This window comes from Diceros bicornis, chromosome 12 (assembly GCF_020826845.1).
Source record: "Diceros bicornis minor isolate mBicDic1 chromosome 12, mDicBic1.mat.cur, whole genome shotgun sequence".
NCBI lineage: Eukaryota > Metazoa > Chordata > Mammalia > Perissodactyla > Rhinocerotidae > Diceros > Diceros bicornis.
Window position 1 is genome coordinate 42,265,941 of NC_080751.1, and position 21,636 is coordinate 42,287,576.

The 21,636-nt window shown below is 38.9% G+C and overlaps 1 protein-coding gene across 1 annotated transcript in view; it reads left to right on the forward strand.

Annotated features, from left to right (window-relative positions):
• KCNG3 (potassium voltage-gated channel modifier subfamily G member 3) overlaps positions 1–18,794 on the forward strand; it is a 38,625-nt gene extending 19,831 nt beyond the window's left edge. Inside the window, exon 2 of the mRNA XM_058551353.1 lies at positions 17,752–18,794. Within this exon, the coding sequence (XP_058407336.1) occupies positions 17,752–18,397 (646 nt within the window). The 3' untranslated portion in view covers positions 18,398–18,794. The remainder of the gene's footprint in view (positions 1–17,751) is intronic.
• The last annotated feature ends 2,842 nt before the right edge of the window (positions 18,795–21,636 follow it).

Genomic DNA, 21,636 nt, shown 5'->3' on the forward strand with positions numbered 1-21,636 from the left:
AAATGTATATATCTGTGTGATTACCATCGCAGTCAGGATATAGAACATTTCTTTCACCCCAAAGAAGTTTCCCTATGCCTTATTGCCTTAGCCACCAGTTTCTGTCACTGTACTTAGTTTTGCCTGTTCTAGAATTTAACATGACTAGAGTTGTATAGGATGTACTTTTTTATGTCTGGCTTCTTTTCATCAGCATAATGTTTTAAAAGATTCATCCATGTGTTATTTGTGTCAGTGGTTCATTCTTTTTTTAAAAAATTTAGATGTAATTCACATAACAAAAAAATTTAGATGTAATTTAAAATTCACCATTTTAAAGTGTACAGTTTGATGGTTTTTACTGTATTCACTATATCATGCAACCATCACCACAGTTCCAGAACATTTCATCACCGCAAAAAGAAACCTCCTACCTCTTAGCAGTCACTCCCGGTTTCCCCCTCCTCCTATCCTCTGACAACCTCTAATTTACTTTCTATCTGTACAGATTTGCCTGTTCTGGACACGTCATCTAAATGCAATTACACAGTATGAGCCTTTTGTGTCTGGCTTCTTTCACTTGGATGTTTTCAAGCTTCATCCATGTTGTAGCATGTGTCAGTACCTCGTTCCTCTTTATGGTTGAATAATAATCTATTGTATGATTATGCCACATTTTGTTTATTATTCGTCAGTTGATGGACATTTGGATTGTTTCCACTTTTTGGCTTTTATGAATAATGTTGCTATGAACATTTGTGTACAAGTTTTTGTGTGAACATATGTTTTCATTTCTTTTGAGTAGATACCTAGGAATGGAATTGCTGGGTCATATGGTAACTCTATGTTTAACTTTTTGAGAAAAGTTCATTCCTTTTTGTAGTGTTCCATTATAAGAATATACCACAGTTTGTTGATCAGTTCACAGTTGATGGGCATTTGAATTGCTTCTTGTTTAGTAATGAATAAACCTGTTGTGAACATTTGTCTACAAGTGTTTTTGTAGACAGTTTTTTCCTCTTGAGTAAATACCTAGGAGTGGATTTGCTGGATCATAGGGTAGATATATGTTTAATTTTTAAGATACTGACAAACTGTTTTCCACAATGGTTGTACCATTTTATACTCCCACCAGCAGTGTATGAGTTTCAGTTGCTTCTCGTCCTCACTTACATTAAATATTGTCAGTCCCTTTAATTTTGGCTATTCTAGTGGGAATTTATGGTATCTCACTGATTTTAATTTGCATTTTACTGATTACTAGTGAAGTTGAGCATCTTTTCATATAATTTCTTGCCATATGGATTTCCTCTTTGTGACCTGTGTGTTCATATTCATTCCTCATTTTTCTGATTTTTTTTCTTAATGATTGTACATCCTGGGTACTGATTTCTGTGAATTATGTGCATTGCAAATTTCTTCTTCCAGGTGGCTTGTCTTTGCTTACAGTGTTTTTTGGTGTACAGAAGTTGTTCATTTTTACATAGATAAATTTATCAATATGTTCCTTTATGGTTTATGTGTATTATTGTTAAAGAACACATCCCATATCTCCAAGATCATAAGGATTCTTTTATATTTTATTATAGTTTAAAAAATATATGTATGAAAATTTGACTTTTACCTTTCAAATTTGGTCTTGAATCTACCTAATATTATTTATGATGTGAGGAATATAATTTTATCTTTTTCATATTGATAATAGTTTCTCCAGTGCTATAGAATAGTCCAGTATTTACCGCACTGGTCTGGAGAGCTTCATCTTCTGTGTGTCTCATCTCTGTGAGTATGTGGACCTGCTTCTGGGTTCACTGTTCTCCACACTGCTTTTCATTGCCATCTTTCTTTCTTCTTCTTGCTGAATAATACCAGGGGCGAGATTTTATTAATCTTTTCATGGAACCAGGTTTTAGTTTTGTTCTCTTTTTTGTATCTTTGTGTTCTTTTTATTATTTATTTTTTGATCTTTATTATTTTCCTGATTCTTCTTTCTTTTCCCCTCTCCTCTTTAGTTGTTCTGTTTCTAAGTCATACAAAATTTGCTCTAATGAAAACACACAGGAAATTTTTAACTCATTGACTGTAGCGTGTTTGGGCACATCAAAAATCCATCTAGGGCATTGGGGCCACTGCCGCACCTTTTCCCAGAGTGGCTGTACCATTCTTACGCCTACCCACAGCATACAAGAGTTTCAGTTCACACCCTTGCCGATGTTCGGTGTCAGCAATCTTGTTAATTTTAGCTATTCTGTTGGGTGTGTAGTGATATCTCATTGTGGTTTTAATTTGCAGTTCCCTGAAGATGAGAGTGTTGATCATCTTCTTCGTGTACTTCTTGGCCTTTTATATATCTTATTATGGGAAGTGTTTGTCCAAATACTTAGTCTGTTCTTTTAAAAATTGGGCTTTTTGTCTTTATTATTGAGTTTTAGGAGTTCTTGATACATCCTGGATACCAGTCCTTTGTCAGATAAATGTTTTGTGAAAATTTTCGTCTTGTCTCTGGCTTGCCTATTTATTTTCTTAATGGTGTCTTTTGCTGTACTGAGGTTTTTAATTTTGATGTTTTCTTTCATGATGACTGCTTTTTGTGTCCTGCGTAAGAAAGTTTGCTCACTGCCAGGTCGCAAAGATGATTCCTATGTTTTCTTCTAAAATCTTTATGGTTTTAGTTTTTATGTTTAGGACTACCCTCCAGCTCATTAATTTTTGTGTGTGATATGAAGTAATTGTATGATTGTAATGCATTATGTTTATAATTTTTTTAAATCAACACAACGAATACATCATTTTGTCCTAAATGTTTCATGAGACTGATAAAATAGCTGAACTCACTAATGGTAAAACTTATTATACCATTCATTTCTTCAAACAACATATTTACTGAATACCTGTTAAGTGTCATGATTAAGCACTACAGTGACTTTTAAAAAGGTAGACACACCCTCCTTTGCCCCCTAGCTGTGGAGACACAGATAAATGTACAACCATGACACAAGGTGATATGTGCTATGCTAGAGATAAACATTGGCTGGTTAGGGGGATATGGGAGAAACCCAGCCATGCTAGGAACCTGAGGTGAGACTTTCCAAGGGTGGTGATGCTTGAGCTCAGACTTGAAGGCCTGGTTGCTGTTAGCCAAGAATGGGGGATAGATGTACAAAGGCAAGAGGCCTGAGAGGGCTTTCCATTGCTTGGAGCAGATGGTGCAAGGTGGGGAGTGGCGTGATCGGAGCCTTGTGTGACACCATCGTGAATTCAACTTTTATCTGCTGATAGTTGGGAGTTGGTAACTCATTTCTGGAAGTTGAGTATTGCTGCTTTTAGTACTGTGAATGTTTTGTATTCTATGACTGTAGAATAGAACACTTAGCTGCTTGTTTCAATAAGACCCTACCTCTGGATATTTTAAAATAACCTGTAATTGATTAAATCTTTTGTTTTTACGTGTACGTTGGGAGCTTTGTGGGTGAAGAAGTATCATTTATGTTCTGATGTTTGCATGTGAGTATCTGGTACACAGTTATTAAGAAAAAATAACTCAAGTTGAGCTCTGGACAGATTATTCACCTGTAGTTAGAAAATAGCAAATAATGATATTAGCATGAAATATCTCACTTTTAAAAATGTCATTCTTTTGAAATTTATTTCCTGCGTGGCTCTGTAGGTAAAAACTATTTTGATATCAAAATGATAAAATGCTATTAAGGAAAAGAATTGGGATGACTTTTTATAAGTTGATCTTGTCTGAAGAGGAGGATGGTCTCTTAATATACCTTCTAGTTTCTTAATTCTCTTATTAATGAAGTGCCAATTAAATAAAAAGGGAGTATTATATGGATCATCTAGGTAGGTATATATGGAATGGCAACAGATTAATTCTCACAACGAGATTGATTTTCTCGTAGCATTTAGATGAATTGGTGTCTATTTGCGGCAGTGGCGAAGGTGCTGGGAGAGATTGCTGCACGTGCAGGATGCAGGGGGCCCACCTGGAGTGGAGAATGTGGGTGGCCTGGGAGGGCAAGTGCTGGTGGATCTGGGTTTCTGTCGCTCTCATCTCTGGGAAGTTTTTTGGTAGTGAGATCAGAGCCACAGATTGTGGGTCTCTCCACTTGTATATGTCCATCTAGAACAAGGTAGTCTTCTAAAAACACATTCCTTAGCCTCTGGTGAAGAAAAGCTACCCTGATATCCTTGACTTTGAGAGCCTTGGGTGAGGCACACACAGAAACACGGATGGTTTCTTCAGAGTCAGCCCAGAGCCAGAGTCCTCAATTAGAGGGTAATGAACATGAGCACTGAAACATGGTGTTGATGAGATGCTTTACATAATTTTGCTCTGAAAAGATTATTTCTGTCTTTTCATCTGTTAAGACAATGAAGAGAATGGTTCCGAGTGGCAGTCTCTTGTAATAAGATTTTTCTGGGTGGTTTTCCTTTCTTCACTTGCCTTCAGTTTAGGGACAGCCTCAGGGTCTCTGCCTGGTTCCCTCTGACCCTCACATCTCTCCGGGAGGTCCGGGACAGTGATGCATGTCTGCTGAGTGCTAGGCATCTGCTCGCATCCTGGTAGCCATGACTCTCTGTGCCCTTCACAGCCAGCTGCTGACAGGGTCTTGTTGAAGGCTTCTGGCCTTCATTCCACTTCATTATATTCCCATCATCTCCCACCAATTTGAGCCTTCCATTTTTCTTGCTTGTGTTATAGCCTCCTGACCCTGCAGTCATCCCATAAGCTCCTGCCCGATGCATATTCCCACAGTACTCTTGGCCTCTTCCCAGCTCATGGGCCTGGCAGCATGTCCGGCACATAGTAACCTCTTAAGAAATGCTTATTGAATGAATGAATCCATCTGTTGCCAAGTCTTTAATGGGTTCCCCTTGGCATTAAAGCTGTAATTTACTTTCAGAACCCATCACCTTTGCCATAAGGCTTCAGTGTACACACCCAGCCATAATTCCTACAATCACCCCCTCTTCCCACTGCACATCTCACTTTGCAGCCAAGTGAGGCTTCCTGTTCTCTGAGCACCATGATGCTTTTCTGCTTCTGTGCCTTTTCTGACCTGGCCCCTCTTCTCCTTTTTCCACTATCACTGCTTGATTTCTGGCCTTTGTTGTTGTTTTTGAATATTTTAGTAGTCCCCTAACCAAACCTCTTATTTTCAGTCTCTCCCTCGGCAGAAATGTCCATGCTGCAGACCCAGCATGGCCACTGACTTAGGAGCTTGTTTCCTCATCTAGAAAATAGGGATAATACAATAGTGATGACCAACATGTGGAGAGTTATTATCACTGCAGAGTGATAATAATATATACTTAAAAGTTATTTGAAGAATCACGTAATTAATACTTGAATACATTCCAATTGTGAAAAATTCAACTATTCGTAGATGCTTATGGTAAAAAATGGATTCCTGCCTTTATAATCCTCTACCTGCCCATGTCCCTCTTCATCCTGGAATAACTACTGTTAACAATTTGATAACCTGGCTCCTTTTCTGAGTACATATGTACCTATAAATATAATACGGTATATTTGGCACCAGCTTCAGAGCAGTCATTTCAATAAATGGTACCCATGATTATTGCCATCAAATAAACTTCAGGCTCCAATTTACCTTTCCATCTTTATCATCTGCTACCTCACTTAGGCTTTTTTATTTTTTTGCTTTTTAAATGTAATTGCTTTCACTGGTCCAAGTTTATCCAGCACTTTCCTGCCTATGCTGGTCTTTGCTTATGCTGGTCTTTCCATGACAAATTAAACTGCCACTTTCTCAAAGAAGCCTTCCATAATCCCCTAAATGAAGGAAAACTTACTTTCTTCTGAGCTTAATGTATGTTGATTACAGCATTTATCACTTTCTACATTTTATATTTGAGTTTATGTGGGTAAAGTTGTTGTTGGGAGGGTATATCTTACCTTTCACTAAGTTGTAAATTTTTTTAGGCTAAGTTGTATCTTCTTTTTTTGTTGTTTTGTTGTTTTTTTAAACTTTTTATTTGGAAATCATTTTATACTCAAAGAAGTTGCAAAAATAGTACAGAGTATTCTGGTGTACCCTTCATCCAGCTTGCTCCAGTGACAACATCTTTTATAACAAGTTCTATCTTTAATTCATCCTGATAGACGTCTCTGTGGCTCTGTCGAGTGTGGCATACAGTAGGCACCGATAAGCTTTATTGCATGATGAGTGAATTAATGTGCTCCATGGGCTTAGAACCACATCCAAGTTAATCGACTGTCATCCCATCCTTACTCCCGACACTACATCACCCTGGCCAGCACTGACCTGTCTCAGGAGACTCAGACTGAAGCCATGGACATTTCCTGCCTCTCTTCATGAACACTTGATTGACCTACCAGGCAGGGAGGACAAGAAAAGTTTCTGGGATGCATGCCCACACCTGGGATTTATTTCAAAATAACACCTGAGGAGGGAAGTGGATACGTGTGTGGATGTGGCAGAATGGACTATGAGCTGATGGTTGATGGGGCCGGGTACTTGGAGATTCATAGTACCATTCTGTCTTCTTTTTTTTTTTTTTTGTGAGGAGATCAGCCCTGAGCTAACATCCGCCAATCCTCCTCTTTTTTTTTGCTGAGGAAGACGGCCCTGGGCTAACATCTGTGCCCATCTTCCTCCACTTTATATGGGACGCCGCCACAGCATGGCTTACCAAGCAGTGCGTCGGTGCGCGCCCGGGATCCGAACCAGCGAGCCCCGGGCCGCCGCAGCGGAGCGCGCGCACTTAACCGCTTGCGCCACCGGGCCGGCCCCATTCTGTCTTCTTTTGTATGTAGAATGGTCTCAATTCTTCATCTCAAAAGTTAAAAAAGAAAACAACACAAAAACCACTACATTGCCAAAACATCCTAACCATTTCTTTCTTAGGTTTTGGAATCCATTTCTACTATGTCACACTAGCAGGACAGAGTTCTTAGCAACATATGTACTACCTCAGGTTCTACCAAAATGCACGTAATCCATGTATTTGGGTTGAAAATGGAATTGATTATTATACCAAAAGGAGTCATAGAAGGTAAGGGTTGTTTGTAGTAATTGCTTGTGATTTTTCACGGACAACACTCTGATCTTTAATGGAGATTTATGTCCAATGGGTAGCTCCCTGTCTCAGCAGAGCAGGTGTTGGAGTCCTTGGATGTACAGTCAAGAACTTGGTTGTTCCTTTGTAGACCGTCACGAGTCCCTATTTATGTATAAAGGGAGAATGTGGCTCTGGTGCCTATGTTCCCACAACAAAGGACAGAGGAACAGTAGAAGAGAAACTGTGCTGTGCAGGTAGGAGGTAGAGCCCCAGCTTACTCAGGCAAGCGAGAGAGCTGCATGTTCCTGTCTGCTAAGGGGGAAGTGAAAAAAAGCGAGGGCAGCCCAGTGGAGGTCCACTGGGGAGAAGAGATCCAGCAAAACAACAGCAACCCCTTAAAAACTCCAAGGGGGGAGCCCAGTCCTCCGTAGCCAATCCGCAATCCTCGGAATCCTGATTTCTATTCATCAGTATCCTTATCTTGCCACATATCCTAAAGAAATGGCCATCCAAACACAGGTATGAGTAAATGCAATAATAGCAGGTGAGGAACGTAAGTATACACTGATTACAGCAATAAGGAAATATGTAAATCCCAGCCAGGAATCAATGTATTACATAATCAAGGAATATCTATTATTAATCTGTCATTTATTAGCTGTGTGGCATGAGCAAGTGACTTCTCTTTGCTTCAGTTTCCTCATTTATCAGTGGGGAAAATAACAAAACCTATTGCATTCAGTTGCCGTGAGAATTAAATGAATTAATACATGTAAATTTATAGAAAGATGCTTGGTACTTGAGTAAATGCTTAATGTGTTTTTATTTAGCCTCATTATTGATCAAGATTGAAAGATAAAAAGATATGAATGGTACGGATTTTTTTTCTGTAATTATCTTATTAAAGTGCACAAGAAAAGGCAAGTTTTCTAAAAAAAATCCTGCTTTTTTTAACCATTTACCTTATTTTGGTAGAGAAAACTCTTGTAAGGACATGAAAGAGACTCTAGGTAACATGGTGGACATTGATGTTCATTTTTGTTGGAAATTTTTATTATACCCTGTATTATTATACTGTACATGCCTGTTAGAAATGTGATTGGAAATGCCTTGTACATTTAAGTCTGAAAGCTTGGGGTAGGAAGGGTGTAACTTTTGCTTTTGTGGCACTCCTGGGGTTGTGCTGGTTGCCTCAAGCTGCTGACAGCTCCATCATGGTGATTGCTCTTCTAGTTGGGCATATGTTTTACTTTTTCTTAAAAAAATTTTTTAATTGGAAAAATAATATGTGCACATGGTAAAGCATTTATCAGTACAAAAGGGAATAAAGTAAAAAGTGAGTTTTCATCCTGCGTCAGGCTCTCAGGCAACCTCCCCAGAGAAGGCAACTGGTGTTAACAGTTTCTTGAATATCCTTCCAGCACATGCGTGCATGCACACACACTCGTGCACACAATTACAGCATTATATACGTACTGTTCTGCATCTGTACATCTTGAGGAATGTTTCCTATCAAAGCACAGTAATGTCCCTCATTCGCTTTCGTGCCTACATAGTGTAAGGTAGAGTGATAAAATTGCCAAAATAAATTTCATATGACTCAACCTAATAACTTTGGGAAATACATTTATATAGTCAATCTCCTATGGATAGACATTTATATATTTTTTTATCCTTGGGTATTTACAAATTGTGTAAATATGAGGGGGTGTGTGTAGGATAAATTCCTAGAGTGGATGGCTGGTTCTCATGTGCAGTATTAAGCTTGATAGATCCTGCCAATTGCTCTTTTAAGCAGTTTTACCAATTTATGGTGCAACCAGCAGTGTATGAGAACATAGGCAGAGTTCTTGAGAGAGGAAAGAATGCAAGGATGGAGCATTCATTCTTGCCTTCTCTTTGTACTCAGGAGGCATCAAACTGATCTCCTTTGAGTGTGACTGTGAGCCCAGAAACGGTTTGTAATAATCATAATTATGGCCACAATTTATTGAGCACTTACTATTATTTCATTTAATTCTTACGACAACCTGAGAGATAGGTTCTATTATTATCATCACCATTTAACTACTGAGGAAAATTCGGAAAGAGAGATTAAATAGCTTATTCAAAGTTCCACAGTAAGTTACTAGTGGGAAAAGATTGCCTGTCTTGAGATCCTGCGGTCTTCTCCCTGGTACTTTACAGTTTATATACAAATGAAGGGCGTATTATTTTTATTTTGGGTGAAAAATGATCACATTCTCTTATCTTTAATTATATATCTTTAAGGAACTTATGTTTTCTTTCTCCCCACCAAAACTATAAAGTTGAATCTTAAAACCCTATTCCAATTTAAAGATAATTTGAAATCATTATCTCAAAAAGATCTGCACTCCATGTTTATCGCAGGATTATTTACAATAGCCAAGACTTGGAAACAACCTAAGTGTCCATTGATGGATGAATGGATAAAGAAAATGTGGTGTATATATACAATAGAATGTTATTCAGCCATAAAAAGAAGGGAATCTTGCCATTTGTGACAACACGGATGGACCTTGAGGGCATTATGCTAAGTGAAATAAGTGAGACAGAGAAAGATAAACACTGTGTGATCTCACTCGTATGTGGAATCTAAAAAAACTGAACTCACAGATGCAGAGAACAGCTTGGTGGTTGCCAGAGGAGGAGTGGGAGGTGGGGGAAATGGGTGAAGGTGGTCAAAAGGTACAAACTTCCAGTTATAAGATTAATAAGTTCTGGAGATGTAATGTACAGCCTGGTGATTATAGTCAACAATATTGTATTGTATATTTGCAAGTTGCTAAAAGAGTAGATCTTAAAACTTCTCAACACAAGAAGAAAAATTTGTAACTATGTGAGGTGATGGATCTTAACTAAACTTACTGTGGTAATCATTTTGCAATGTAGATAGATACCAAATCATTACGTTGTACACCTAAAACTAATACAACGTTATGTCAATCATATCTGAATAAAACTGGAAAAAAATAGAAAATTTTAAGAAAAGATAATTTAATAAGAAAGAGAGTTATTGGGGTTTGAATTCATACAGCATTTTCTTATATTCTTATACATTGTGATACTGTACTTGTTTTTAGTATAATTTTATTATAATTATGTATGTGTATTTGTATACATGTATTATGTGCATGCTATATATAACATGTATGTAATAACTGTTTCAGATGGTTTTCTGTTCTATTGTATGTTTACAATAGAATATTTGTATGTTTATACAATAGTATGTTTGAATGTTTATAGAATAGTATGTTTACATTCAGCTTTATCAAGTCAGCTATCCAGTAAAAATATTCAGTGTTTGGCTGTTTTTATATTTTTATTTTCTTAATTGTCCCTGTAATATTGAGTTTTAATCAGTTCTGCTTGGTGCAAATGGCAAGAACAATCGCCTCAAATCCTTTTGAAATAAAACAGAATATGTCAATAAATTAATTAATGGCAGAGTCAGCACCATTTTTTTTCCTTGTCCCAGTGGGAAGCATGACCAGGTTTAAGGCCCTGGATTAAGGCTCCAGTCTTTTTGGGAGCATCGGCTTGAATCCCACCACTGCCTTACTATTTTTTGGTTAGTTGGGTTTTTTTTTACAGTTAAATCAGTTTATTTGTGGTCTTATCTTGTAACACGTTCATCTAAACAAGCTGATGTTAAAACAATAGGGGCTTAAATAGTTTGTGCTGCATATTATGGAATGGTGCTGTTGATCATTTTAGTTTTTGCTTCATTTCGTTTTGCAGATCCTTATAGTTTTGCTTCATTTCTCGGTCTCCTTCCTTTGGTCAATCTTCAGCCTAAGCTGGAAGAAAGACTGTTATTTTTCTGGGGACATGATCAATCCAGATCTGCATTGCTATTTAATAGGTGGTAATTATGTATTGAGTTTTTCAGGGTCGTCATATTGACCTCTATAAGTATCAGGCCTTCTTGTTCTTTTTGTTGGATGATCATTTGTAAATCATCTAGTGTAGCAGTGGCTGTGCAGCAGCACTTAAGACTCTGAAGATCCTATATCTGGTACCTGCAATGCAGACAGACACTAAGACAAAAATTATTAGAGTTTGCAAGGCATTTCAAAGCCATATTCCTGGATTTTGAAAACTGGACAAGGAAAGCATGTGACATAATCTAGTTGGATCTTCCTTATATAATCAGGTTTCTTTTTCCATTTAATTTGGGTAGGGTTTGTTCAACCTTACCAGTGTATGGGGAATTCGTCCTATATCTGGTGATTGTCAAGGATACAGGTCTTGGGAATACCATGAGTAAAGAACAAGGGTGTCCATTAAGAATCTAGGACCTTAATCCAGAAGAGGGGGAAGACAATAGCCAAGAGGATACATATGCAAAGCCAAGGTGGTACGCATACAAAGAAGAGCATGGCAATCGGTGGGGTCTTGTTCCAGTGGTCTTGGTTGGAAACAGCCTACTTCATGCAGTCATCAGCTTGTTCCAAGGACCTAGGGCTGGGCCTTATTATTTTTTTTTATTGTGGTAAAAAACATAAAATTTACCATCTTAACCATTTTTAAGTATGCAGTTCAGTAGCATTAGGTATATTCACATTGTTATGAAATAGATTTCCAGAACTTTTTCATTCTGCTAATCTGAAATTCTACAACTTCCCTTTCTTCCTTCACCCCAGCCCCTGGTAACCACCATTCTACTTTCTGTTTCTATGAATTTGACTACTTTAGATACCTCATATAAGTGGAATCATACAGTGTTTGTCTTTTTGTGACTGGCTTATTTCACTTAGCATAATGTCCACAAGGTTCATCCATTTTGTAGCATGTGACAGATTTCCCTACTTTGTAATGCTGCATAATATTACATTGTATGTATTACCACATTTTGTTCATTCATCAATGGATGGACATTTGGGTTGCTTCCATCTCGGTTACCGTGAATAGTGCTGCTGTGAACATGGGTGTGCAAATATCTCTTTGAGACCTTGCTTTCAATTCTTTTGGATATATACCCAGAAGGGGGATTGCTGGATCAATGGTAGTTCTAGTTTTAATTTTTTGAGGAACATCCATACTGTTTTCAATAGTGGCTGCACCGTTTTATAATCCCACCAACAGTGCACAAAGGATCCAATTTCACCACATCCTCACCAATACTTGTTACTTTGTTTTTATTTATTTATTTTTTGTGAGGAGATCAGCCCTGTGCTAATGTGTGCCAATCCTTTTTTTTTTTTTTTTTTGCTGAGGAAGACTGGCCCTGGGCTAACATCTGTGCCCATCTTCCTCCACTTTATATGGGACGCCACCACAGCATGGCTGCCAAGCAGTGTGTTGGTGCGCGCCCGGGATCTGAACCGGCGAACTCCGGGCCGCCGCAGCAGAGCACGCACACTTAACCGCTTGCACCACCGGGCCGGCCCCTACTTTGTTTTTTTTTCGACTAGTCATCCTAGTGGGTGTGAGGATACCTCATCATGGTTTTGATTTGCATTTTTCAGATGATAAATGATGTTGAGCATCTTTTCATATGCTTGTTGGCCATTTGTATATCATCTTTGAGAAATGTCTATCGAGTCCTTTTTATTTGGGTTATTTGACTTTTTGTTGTTGAGTTGTAGTTCTTCATATATGCTGGATATTAACCCTTTGTCAAATATGTGATTTGCACATAATCTCCCCATGTTCTGTAGGTTGCCTTTTCACTCTGTTGATTGTGTTCTTTGATGCACAAAAGTTTTTAAGTTTGATGTAGTTCCATTTATCTATTTTTGCTTTTGTAGTCTGTGTTTTTGGTGTTATATCCAAGAAATCATTGCCAAGTCTAACGTCATGAAACTTTTCCCCTACGTTTCCTTCTAGGAGTTTTATAGTTTTAAGTCTTACATTTAGGTCTTTAATCCATTTTGACTTAACTCTAGTATATGGTATAAGATAAGGGTCCATCTGAATTCAGCATCATTTTTGAGGCAGGCTTCCATTTACCCCTTAAGGGTCCCAAAAGAACCAACAGGCTTCTTGTGGCTTCTGGAGTGGCTGTCCCAGGCCTTTGAGTTCTATCAAAGTCACTTACATTGTGTTGGACAAACATCTTTGAGCACTTGCTAAGTGTCTGATGGATTCAGGAAGTGAGGGCAAGAGATACAAAGATGAGTAAGGCAGGGAACTCTCTGGGGTAATGTGAATGCTCTATACCTTGATAGGTATAGAGGTTATGCATTTGTCAAAACTCAATGAATGTACACTTCAGGTTTGTACATTTCATTGCATGTAACGTTTGCATCAAAAGAAAAAAAATGAAACAAATATTGAACTCCAGTTAATGATACGCACTCTGAAGTTTTTAGAGGGAAGTGCATTGACATCTGCAATTTACTTTAAAATGCATCCAAAAAAAAAAAAGGATAGATTAATAGATGGATAGAGGAGTGAATAGGTGATGAGCAAGAATATTTAAAATATTAATGAATTTGCTCCATCTTTGAAATTTTTTGTAATAAAATGTTGACGGAAAAAGATGAGAAGATGGCACCCAGAGGGAGACTGATCTTTACCTCACACAGCGTGGTCAATGGCCTCTGTCCTGTCCTAGTCTTTTTAGGGGGGTGGGAGGGCGTAAGGGTAGAACTGGTTAGCCCTAAAAGCATTTGCTCCCCTTTGGAGCCTATTTGTAAACCTCTGAGTCGTTCCCAGATGTGCCTTCCATCACGAGGGGTCAGAGTAATTCGAATTACTGCTTGCCAGCAATGGTTGAGGTCCTGCAGTACCTACAGAAAGGAATACTACACTTTACATCATAACTTAGTGTACAATTATATGTAACTGAAACAGAAGTTTCATGAAACTATACTTTGATGCACTCTGACATTTTCTATTCAATTTCTGGAAGAATGTCTGTTTTGATCCATTAGTGGGTTAAGAACCAACAGTTTGAAAAATGCTGCTCTAACACATAAACTATGGAGACCAAGAGATTGATATATATCATTTAATATTAACAGTGAACATTGTCATAAAAATCATTACTATTTTCAAATGTTTGTTAGAGCTCAAAGCCCCGTAGGTCTGGGTTTCATTATGTGATGCCACTGCAATTTCTTAATTGTGTGACCTTGGAAAAGATGTTTAACTTTTCAGCCTCAGTTTTGTCATCTGTAAAATGGAGATACTAGGGGAAATACACACTTTATAGAGTTCTTGAAAAGGATGGAATGAGATGATGTCTGTAAAGTGCTTAGCACAGTGCCCAACTGAAAGGCCTCAATAAGTGGTAAACATTTTTATCCACCACGAGTCCGTGAACTTCTACATGTTTGGGCCTCAAAAGAAATCAGAATGGACTTAAGGAATATGGTGTCCCTCAGTATCTTCTTTAGTTCTTTTTTCCTATTTGCTTTTTATAAAAGTAACCTTCGGGGGTACCCAGTTGTTGGCTGTAGTGCTCAGTAAAACAGTGCTCAGTTTTTCAGCGGCTGTTGGTGGTGGTGTTGGCAAGAGTGCCATTTGGAAACATGGGGAGTTTTGGCAGGCTGAGCGGTGTTTGTTGTTGGAGATTGCCTTGGCGTAATCCTGGGTGAAAGAGGGATGCCTGGGGATTCTCACTGATTCATCCCTTTAGCGTGGAATTCTGGATAAATTGCATCTACTAGGGGGGTAGGCAGGAAGGGCCCAGAGGGCCTCATTACAGAGGAGTCTCCTCTTTGAAACTCCCTTACTGAGAGATTATTCCACACCATTTGGATTTCTTCCTTTTTAATCTGAACAACGTTGGCTGCTGGTGGAAATGATTAGACAGAAAATGTTCTGGTGTTTTTGGCACAATTAAAATTTCTACTCTTCTTAATTTAATAGAATCTTAGGATTTTATTGCTGGGAGAGCCCTTGGAAGACCAATGCAACTCTGCCGCTTGATAGGTGAGGTCATCCTTCAGAGTGGGTACAGCAGCAGGCCTTCTGGCACGAGGTCCAGTGCTCTTGCTCATGTCTGGCTAGAGAAGAGACATAGTACTTTCGTCTGGAGAACTCGTACATTTTAACACAGCCAATCTAAGAAAACTATTACTATTACTGCTGTGTGCTTCTGCAGTCCCTTTGAATGCGCATCTTACTATTTACTTCATTTACCGGTTTATTACCTAGGACAGCAACCAGTTTAGAAATCTCAGTGGCATAACACAACAAAGATGTATTTGTTGCTCACCTATCATGTCCAATTGGAGTCGGGGTGGGGAATGTCTGTTCTTCTCTGCACAGACACTCAGGGTCTTAGGCTGATAGGGGCCCACCGTCTTGTAGCCATTGAGGACGCAGGCCTTCCAGGTTGCCATGGCAGGAAGAGAATTAGCACTCACTCTTCTGTGCTTCTGCCCAGAAGTGACAGAGTCATTTTGCTCATAGCTCATTGGTCAGAACTGGTCTGACTCTGCCTAACAGGCTGGAAATATGGGGGAGCGTATAGAATATTTGATGAGCATTACCAGGGAGAAGTGATACGTGGTATTGTTAAAACTGTATATTGAAAAAATGCAGCTTCCTCTTCTCTAGAGCTACCAAGTTCCATTACCCTCCTGGTTTTCTAAGCCTCCAGGTTTGTGGAGGCCATCATGGCGGCAGCTTTTACTGATCACCTGGTGGGGACAGGGAAGCTGCTGCCAACCACAGGGTGATGGGGTCCATGAGCAGAGCAGCAGGTGATACAGTAGAGAAATAGTGGGGGTAGCTGTGACTTCATCTGCTGACTTTGTGTGGTGGGCTGAAAAAACTCTCACTTTCCCCTCAAAGATATCAAGTCCTAATCCCTGGAACCAGTGGATGTTACCTTATATGGCAAAAGGGGTTTTGCAGGTATGATTAAATTAAGGATCTTGAGATGAGGGGATTCTTCTGGATTATCCCAGTGGGCCCTAAATGCCATCACATGTACCCTCATAAAAAAGAAGCAAAGGGAGACTTGACACAGTGACAGAAGAGGAGGAGGCAGTGGGACCTCGGAGACAGAGATTGTAGTGATACGGCTACAAGCCAAGGAATGCCGACAGCCGCCAGAAGCTGGAAGAGGCAAGGAGTGGATTCTCCCCTAGAGCCTCTGAAGGGAGTGTGGCCCTCCTGACACTTGATTTTGGCCCAGTGATACTGGTTTCGCACTTTTGGCCTCTGGAACTGTGAGAAAATAAGTTTCTATGCTTTTAATCCATCAGGGTTGTGGTAATATTTGATAGCAGCCACTTGAAAGAAATATACTTAGGTTCCCAGTTTCTGGGTAGTCAGTGGCTATTGCCCTTATAACCAGTGCCCTGAGGAGTTGGTGACTGGAGTGAAGACTGGGAAACTGGGTGTCTGGGGAATGGGGTGAGAATTTTCTATCTATACTTTTTTTTTTTCACCTTTTAAATTTGAACCCTGTGAATGTTCTACCTATTCAAAAAATAAATAAAATTAATCTTTATAGCCCTGCAAACTCTACAGTAGGGGAACATGGTTATTTTTATTTATTCATTTCCCTGAGTAACATCCAGGGCAACTTGTGTTCCGTGGAACACACTTTGAGTAATTCTTTTCAAAATGTTGCCCCGTGGACGTTACCATCCCACCTACTCCAGTTTCTTCTCTCTCTGTGGTACTTGCTGAGGTTTGGGTCTAGGTCAGTGAGGGGAAAGAATTATGTGGAGAAAAGTAAATGATAGTGTAATAATTACAACTTTTAATTTGAACTTAAAAATGTAATTTAATTAAAAATTACCTCAGAATTACCTCTCACTCTGGATCAAAGCTTCCTAACTGGTGTGCTGAGATTGAATTTCCTCAGCCTTGGTAAGTGCAGGCAAGGGCCAGGGTGATCAGAGCCCCCAGGCTGGTGGCTTCCACTTCAAGAATACCACCCCTGATGCCAATATGCTGTGTAAATATTGTTATTTTCAATGTGTGTAGTGATGTGGAAAAGTTGGTAAATACTGCTCTAGGTGAAATGTGGCCTTGTATTTTAAAAATACCTGTTGCATAAAAATAGCTATGGGAAAAAAACAAACGAGTTGGGTCTTTGGGAAAATTCTAGTGATTGTTTTGCTCCAGTGCAGATGTCCTCAGCCTTTTTTTTCACTGTGACACTCGTGGTGAGGATGGTCATGACCTGGCTGGTGCTCCTCTGGTGAGGGCACTGGCATGCCTGCAGAGCCCAAAAAGCTGGCTCAGCTTCAGCGTCTCCCGCACAAGCCCACAGGAAAAGAAGTCCGAGTCACATTTTAGGAAATGATCTTAAGTTCTCTCTTATTAACTAAGAAATAAATCATCAAAAACTTGAGTATGTCCACTCTGTAGGAACAAAGTCCTTCTGACCCACCTCATAGCTGACATCACAGTTGAGAACCACTGTCCTCACAGAGTAACATTTCATATTGTGGCTGGCTGAGTATAAGTTAATGTCAAACCACCAAATAAGTGATAGATTTTTTCTTTTTGAGTATTAGTGACAAGCAAAAAAATTTTAATGGTGTTACATGCAGTATATAAATAAGACCTCTATCAAGTTCAATTTTCATTTGAACTGTGATATTTGTCATTCTGTTGTGTCCTTGTGGGTCTGAGATGTTGGTAATGCTGTCTGTTCTTTATGTTTTCTGGAAAAAGTAACTGAATTAGTATGTCAGTGTAGTACTATCTGAAGAAATCTGAGAGCTATTAAAATGCTTAAAAATAAAATGATCAATTCTTCCTTTGTTCTCTTGACAGGATAATTGAAGCTATCTGCATAGGTTGGTTCACTGCAGAGTGCATCGTGAGGTTCATCGTCTCCAAAAACAAGTGTGAGTTTGTCAAGAGACCCCTGAACATCATTGATTTACTGGCAATCACACCTTATTACATCTCCGTGTTAATGACAGTGTTTACAGGCGAGAACTCTCAACTCCAGAGGGCTGGAGTCACCTTGAGGGTGCTTAGAATGATGAGGATTTTTTGGGTGATTAAGCTTGCCCGTCACTTCATTGGTCTTCAGACACTTGGTTTGACTCTCAAACGTTGTTACCGAGAGATGGTTATGTTACTTGTCTTCATTTGTGTTGCCATGGCAATCTTTAGTGCACTTTCTCAGCTTCTTGAACATGGGTTGGACCTGGAAACATCCAACAAGGACTTCGCCAGCATCCCTGCTGCCTGCTGGTGGGTGATTATCTCTATGACTACAGTTGGCTATGGAGATATGTATCCTATCACAGTGCCTGGAAGAATTCTTGGAGGAGTGTGTGTTGTCAGTGGAATTGTTCTATTGGCATTACCTATCACTTTCATCTACCATAGCTTTGTGCAGTGTTATCATGAGCTCAAGTTTAGATCAGCTAGGTATAGCAGGAGCCTCTCCGCCGAGTTCCTAAATTAATGCATTGCAAATCAATTCTTGTATACACTTTGTTTGATAGAAAGAGTTGATGCTACTTCATATTCATGCATTTCTTGCTGGGTGAGCAGTGCAGTGGTACTGTTATCATCTTGGTAGGGTAAAAATTATCCTTCCCAGCTGAAGGGATGAAACAATTTACTTCTTACGGAGTAAATAGGGTTGAGACTGCAAAGGAAAAGTAATGACTCCTAGAGTAAATTTTAAGATCTTCTTTTATTTGGGCTTGTCTCCTCCTTGCCTTGAACAATGATACTTTTTGTGTTTGTTTTAAAGTATATTATTTGAACATTTTAAGACTGAAAGCTACTATTTTCCAAATGTTTTTCCATCTTATAAATTCAGAAGAAGCTTGGAAGTTATAGTGTTGTTTTTTGTTGGAGAGTAACATTTTTATTTCTAAGTGTTTTATAATCTCTCACATCAATGTCAGAAGTATCCTGGAAACATATGTCACATGCAAGAACTGTTTAACAAATACTTAAAAGATTTGGCCAAATTTTAAACTGTATAATGGAGCTAGATACAAGCAAGAATACTATTTGAGAAAATTTTCCAGCGTATTTCTCAGCTCTCTGATTTATTTTTGTTCCTGTTATTCACCTTATCATACAGCTTCATGGAAGCTTGAGTATGTTCTCTCTTTTATTTTTGGATTTCTTTTCTCTCTTCACTGAAATGACTCAAAAGAGTGTTTCAGAATGAGGAGAGCTTATATGGTTTAACATTTTATTGGAGTTCATTTTTTTAATTCATTGTGGTTACTAGGTGATAATTGTCCTCACATTCAGATGTCCAAACAAGAGTATTTCCAACATAAAAATGATAATAGAAATAGTTTGATATTACAACCCATATTTATCTTCTTCTGCTCTTAATTTTTTTCCCCAAACACCGTGGGTTTAATAAGCCTTACCAGATGAAAGGATATTTATGTAGCCTTTTTATACCAAGGTCATACTTAGATGTTGTCACTGGATTATCATAAACAAAGAAATTAAATATTTCCTTACTCTTGGTTGCTGTGTAGCTAAGCCAATTTTAAGCCAGCTTAAAGCAATGAATACGTAATTATTTGATCTGATCTTCAGCATTGTGAATTACAGCTACACCAAAACTTCTTGTAACAATATTGAGTAATATGCCACATTAATCTGGTAGATTGTTAGATAATGTAAAACTGATGACTGTTGAGTGCTAAATTTTAGCAATGTGAATTAGGATTTTGCTTTGTTAACCAGTTGCCATAAAGAAGTCAGTGTATAAACAAAAAATTAAAGTCACAGATTCATGAATAATTTCATGTTGTACCCTGTAATTTAGTGGGGGTGGAGAGGGGATGGGACTGGGATATATTTATCAAAGAAAGGGTTACCAGAAGTGTTCTCTAAAGGAATATGAGCCATCATCTTGTTCAAACCTCAACTAGTACAGGTAGAAAACCAGGGTGAGAGAGGATACGATTGTGAAGGAGTTGGGGCTAAAACTGGGGTTTCTAGAAACTAGCCCAGCAGCTTGTTCCTAACATACCTCTGGGTTTTGAGAAAAGCCTTGAGAAGCCACACTTCTATGCTGTTGCCATTGTTGAGATAATAATAGCCAAACGGTTCCCGTTCCCTAATTTCCTCTCCTGAGTTTATGTGATATTTGGGCCATTAAGAATCTCACTCCATCTTCCCTACTACTGCACACTGGTCTGCTACTTATTACATACTCAGAATAAATTATTTATTGTATATTTATTGTATTTTAATATGTTTGAGATAAATCGCATGGATTTTTTTTTTTCTTACCTGTTTGGATTAAGGCTTTGTGATTCATGAAAATAATATGCAGATGATAGCATCCCAATATTACTAATAAAAATAGGATAGCCATCCATTTTGCTGGCACTGAGAGCTCGTCATGGGAATATGTCTTATCTCCCCACTTATGACTATCTTGGGGGCTGGGACCCTCTTTCTTACACACACTTTCATATCCCCATAGCTTCTGTGACAGATTTGGGCACAAACTGTTAACTGATTTGGGGGGAGAAACTTCTGTGTGAGGGGGCAAGGAGAAGCATACTCCCATATGTGTACGTATGTAGACTCATGAATACACACACAGACTTGGAGGCCGCCCTTAAGTAACATGTAAAAAAATCTCTTATTGATGGGTGCAAGATTTTTCATAGGACCAAGTCATAAAGAAGCATATTGGAGGGGCCGACCAGTGGCGTAGTGGTCAAGTGCACGCTCTCTGCTTCTGCGGCCCAAGGTTCCGAGGTTCGCAGGTTTGGATCCCGGGCGTGCACCGACGCACCGCTTGTCAGGCCATGCTGTGGCGGCGTCCCATATAAAATAGAGGAAGATGGGCACAGATGTTAGCCCAGGGCCAGTCTTCCTCAGCAAAAAGAGGAGGATTGGCATCGGATGTTAGCTCTTCCTCACCAAAAAAAAAAAAAGCATTTTGGATAAATTCTGATGACAGTTCATCTACCCATTTACTAAGAATGATGATGGGATATGATAGAGTAGTTCATTCATGAGTGAAAAAAAATATATCATTCCCTGAATGTTACTGCCTTAAAAGATTTTGTTTAGGGCCGGCCCCATGGCTTAGCGGTTAAGTGCACGCGCTCCGCTGCTGGCGGCCCGGGTTGGGATCCTGGGTGTGCACCGACGCACCGCTTCTCTGGCCATGCTGAGGTCGTGTCCCACGTACAGCAACAGGATGTGCAACTATGACATACAACTATCTACTGGGGCTTTGGGGGGAAAAATAAATAAATAAAATTATAAAAAAAAAAAAGATTTTGTTTAGTAGGGCTTCTTTCTTAGTTGTGCTTTTCGACATTTCTCATAACTCAGTCTTCATGGCAGAAATGCTTTCATTAGGATCTTTATTAGTACCAGTAAGGCAGATATTATCCTAAATTAGAATGCCCAACCAGAAAAGAGGAAGCCCAAATATTTCTTCTGCTTTTACCACATCTGAGCTTAGGTGACTAGATCTTCTATATAACTTGTTTTGTACCCTCTAAAATAGGATTTTTCAGGCTTAAAGATACAACATTAGGGACTATATTTGACTGAATATACTCTTAACAATTCAAGGGCTTATTTATTTTTCTTTTATGACTCTAATGTTATTGTGGGCTGCTAGTTGAAACAATTACATTTGCCTTGCTCTTGTGTTTTGCAGCTACTTGTAACCACACATTTCTAAGTTGTTAC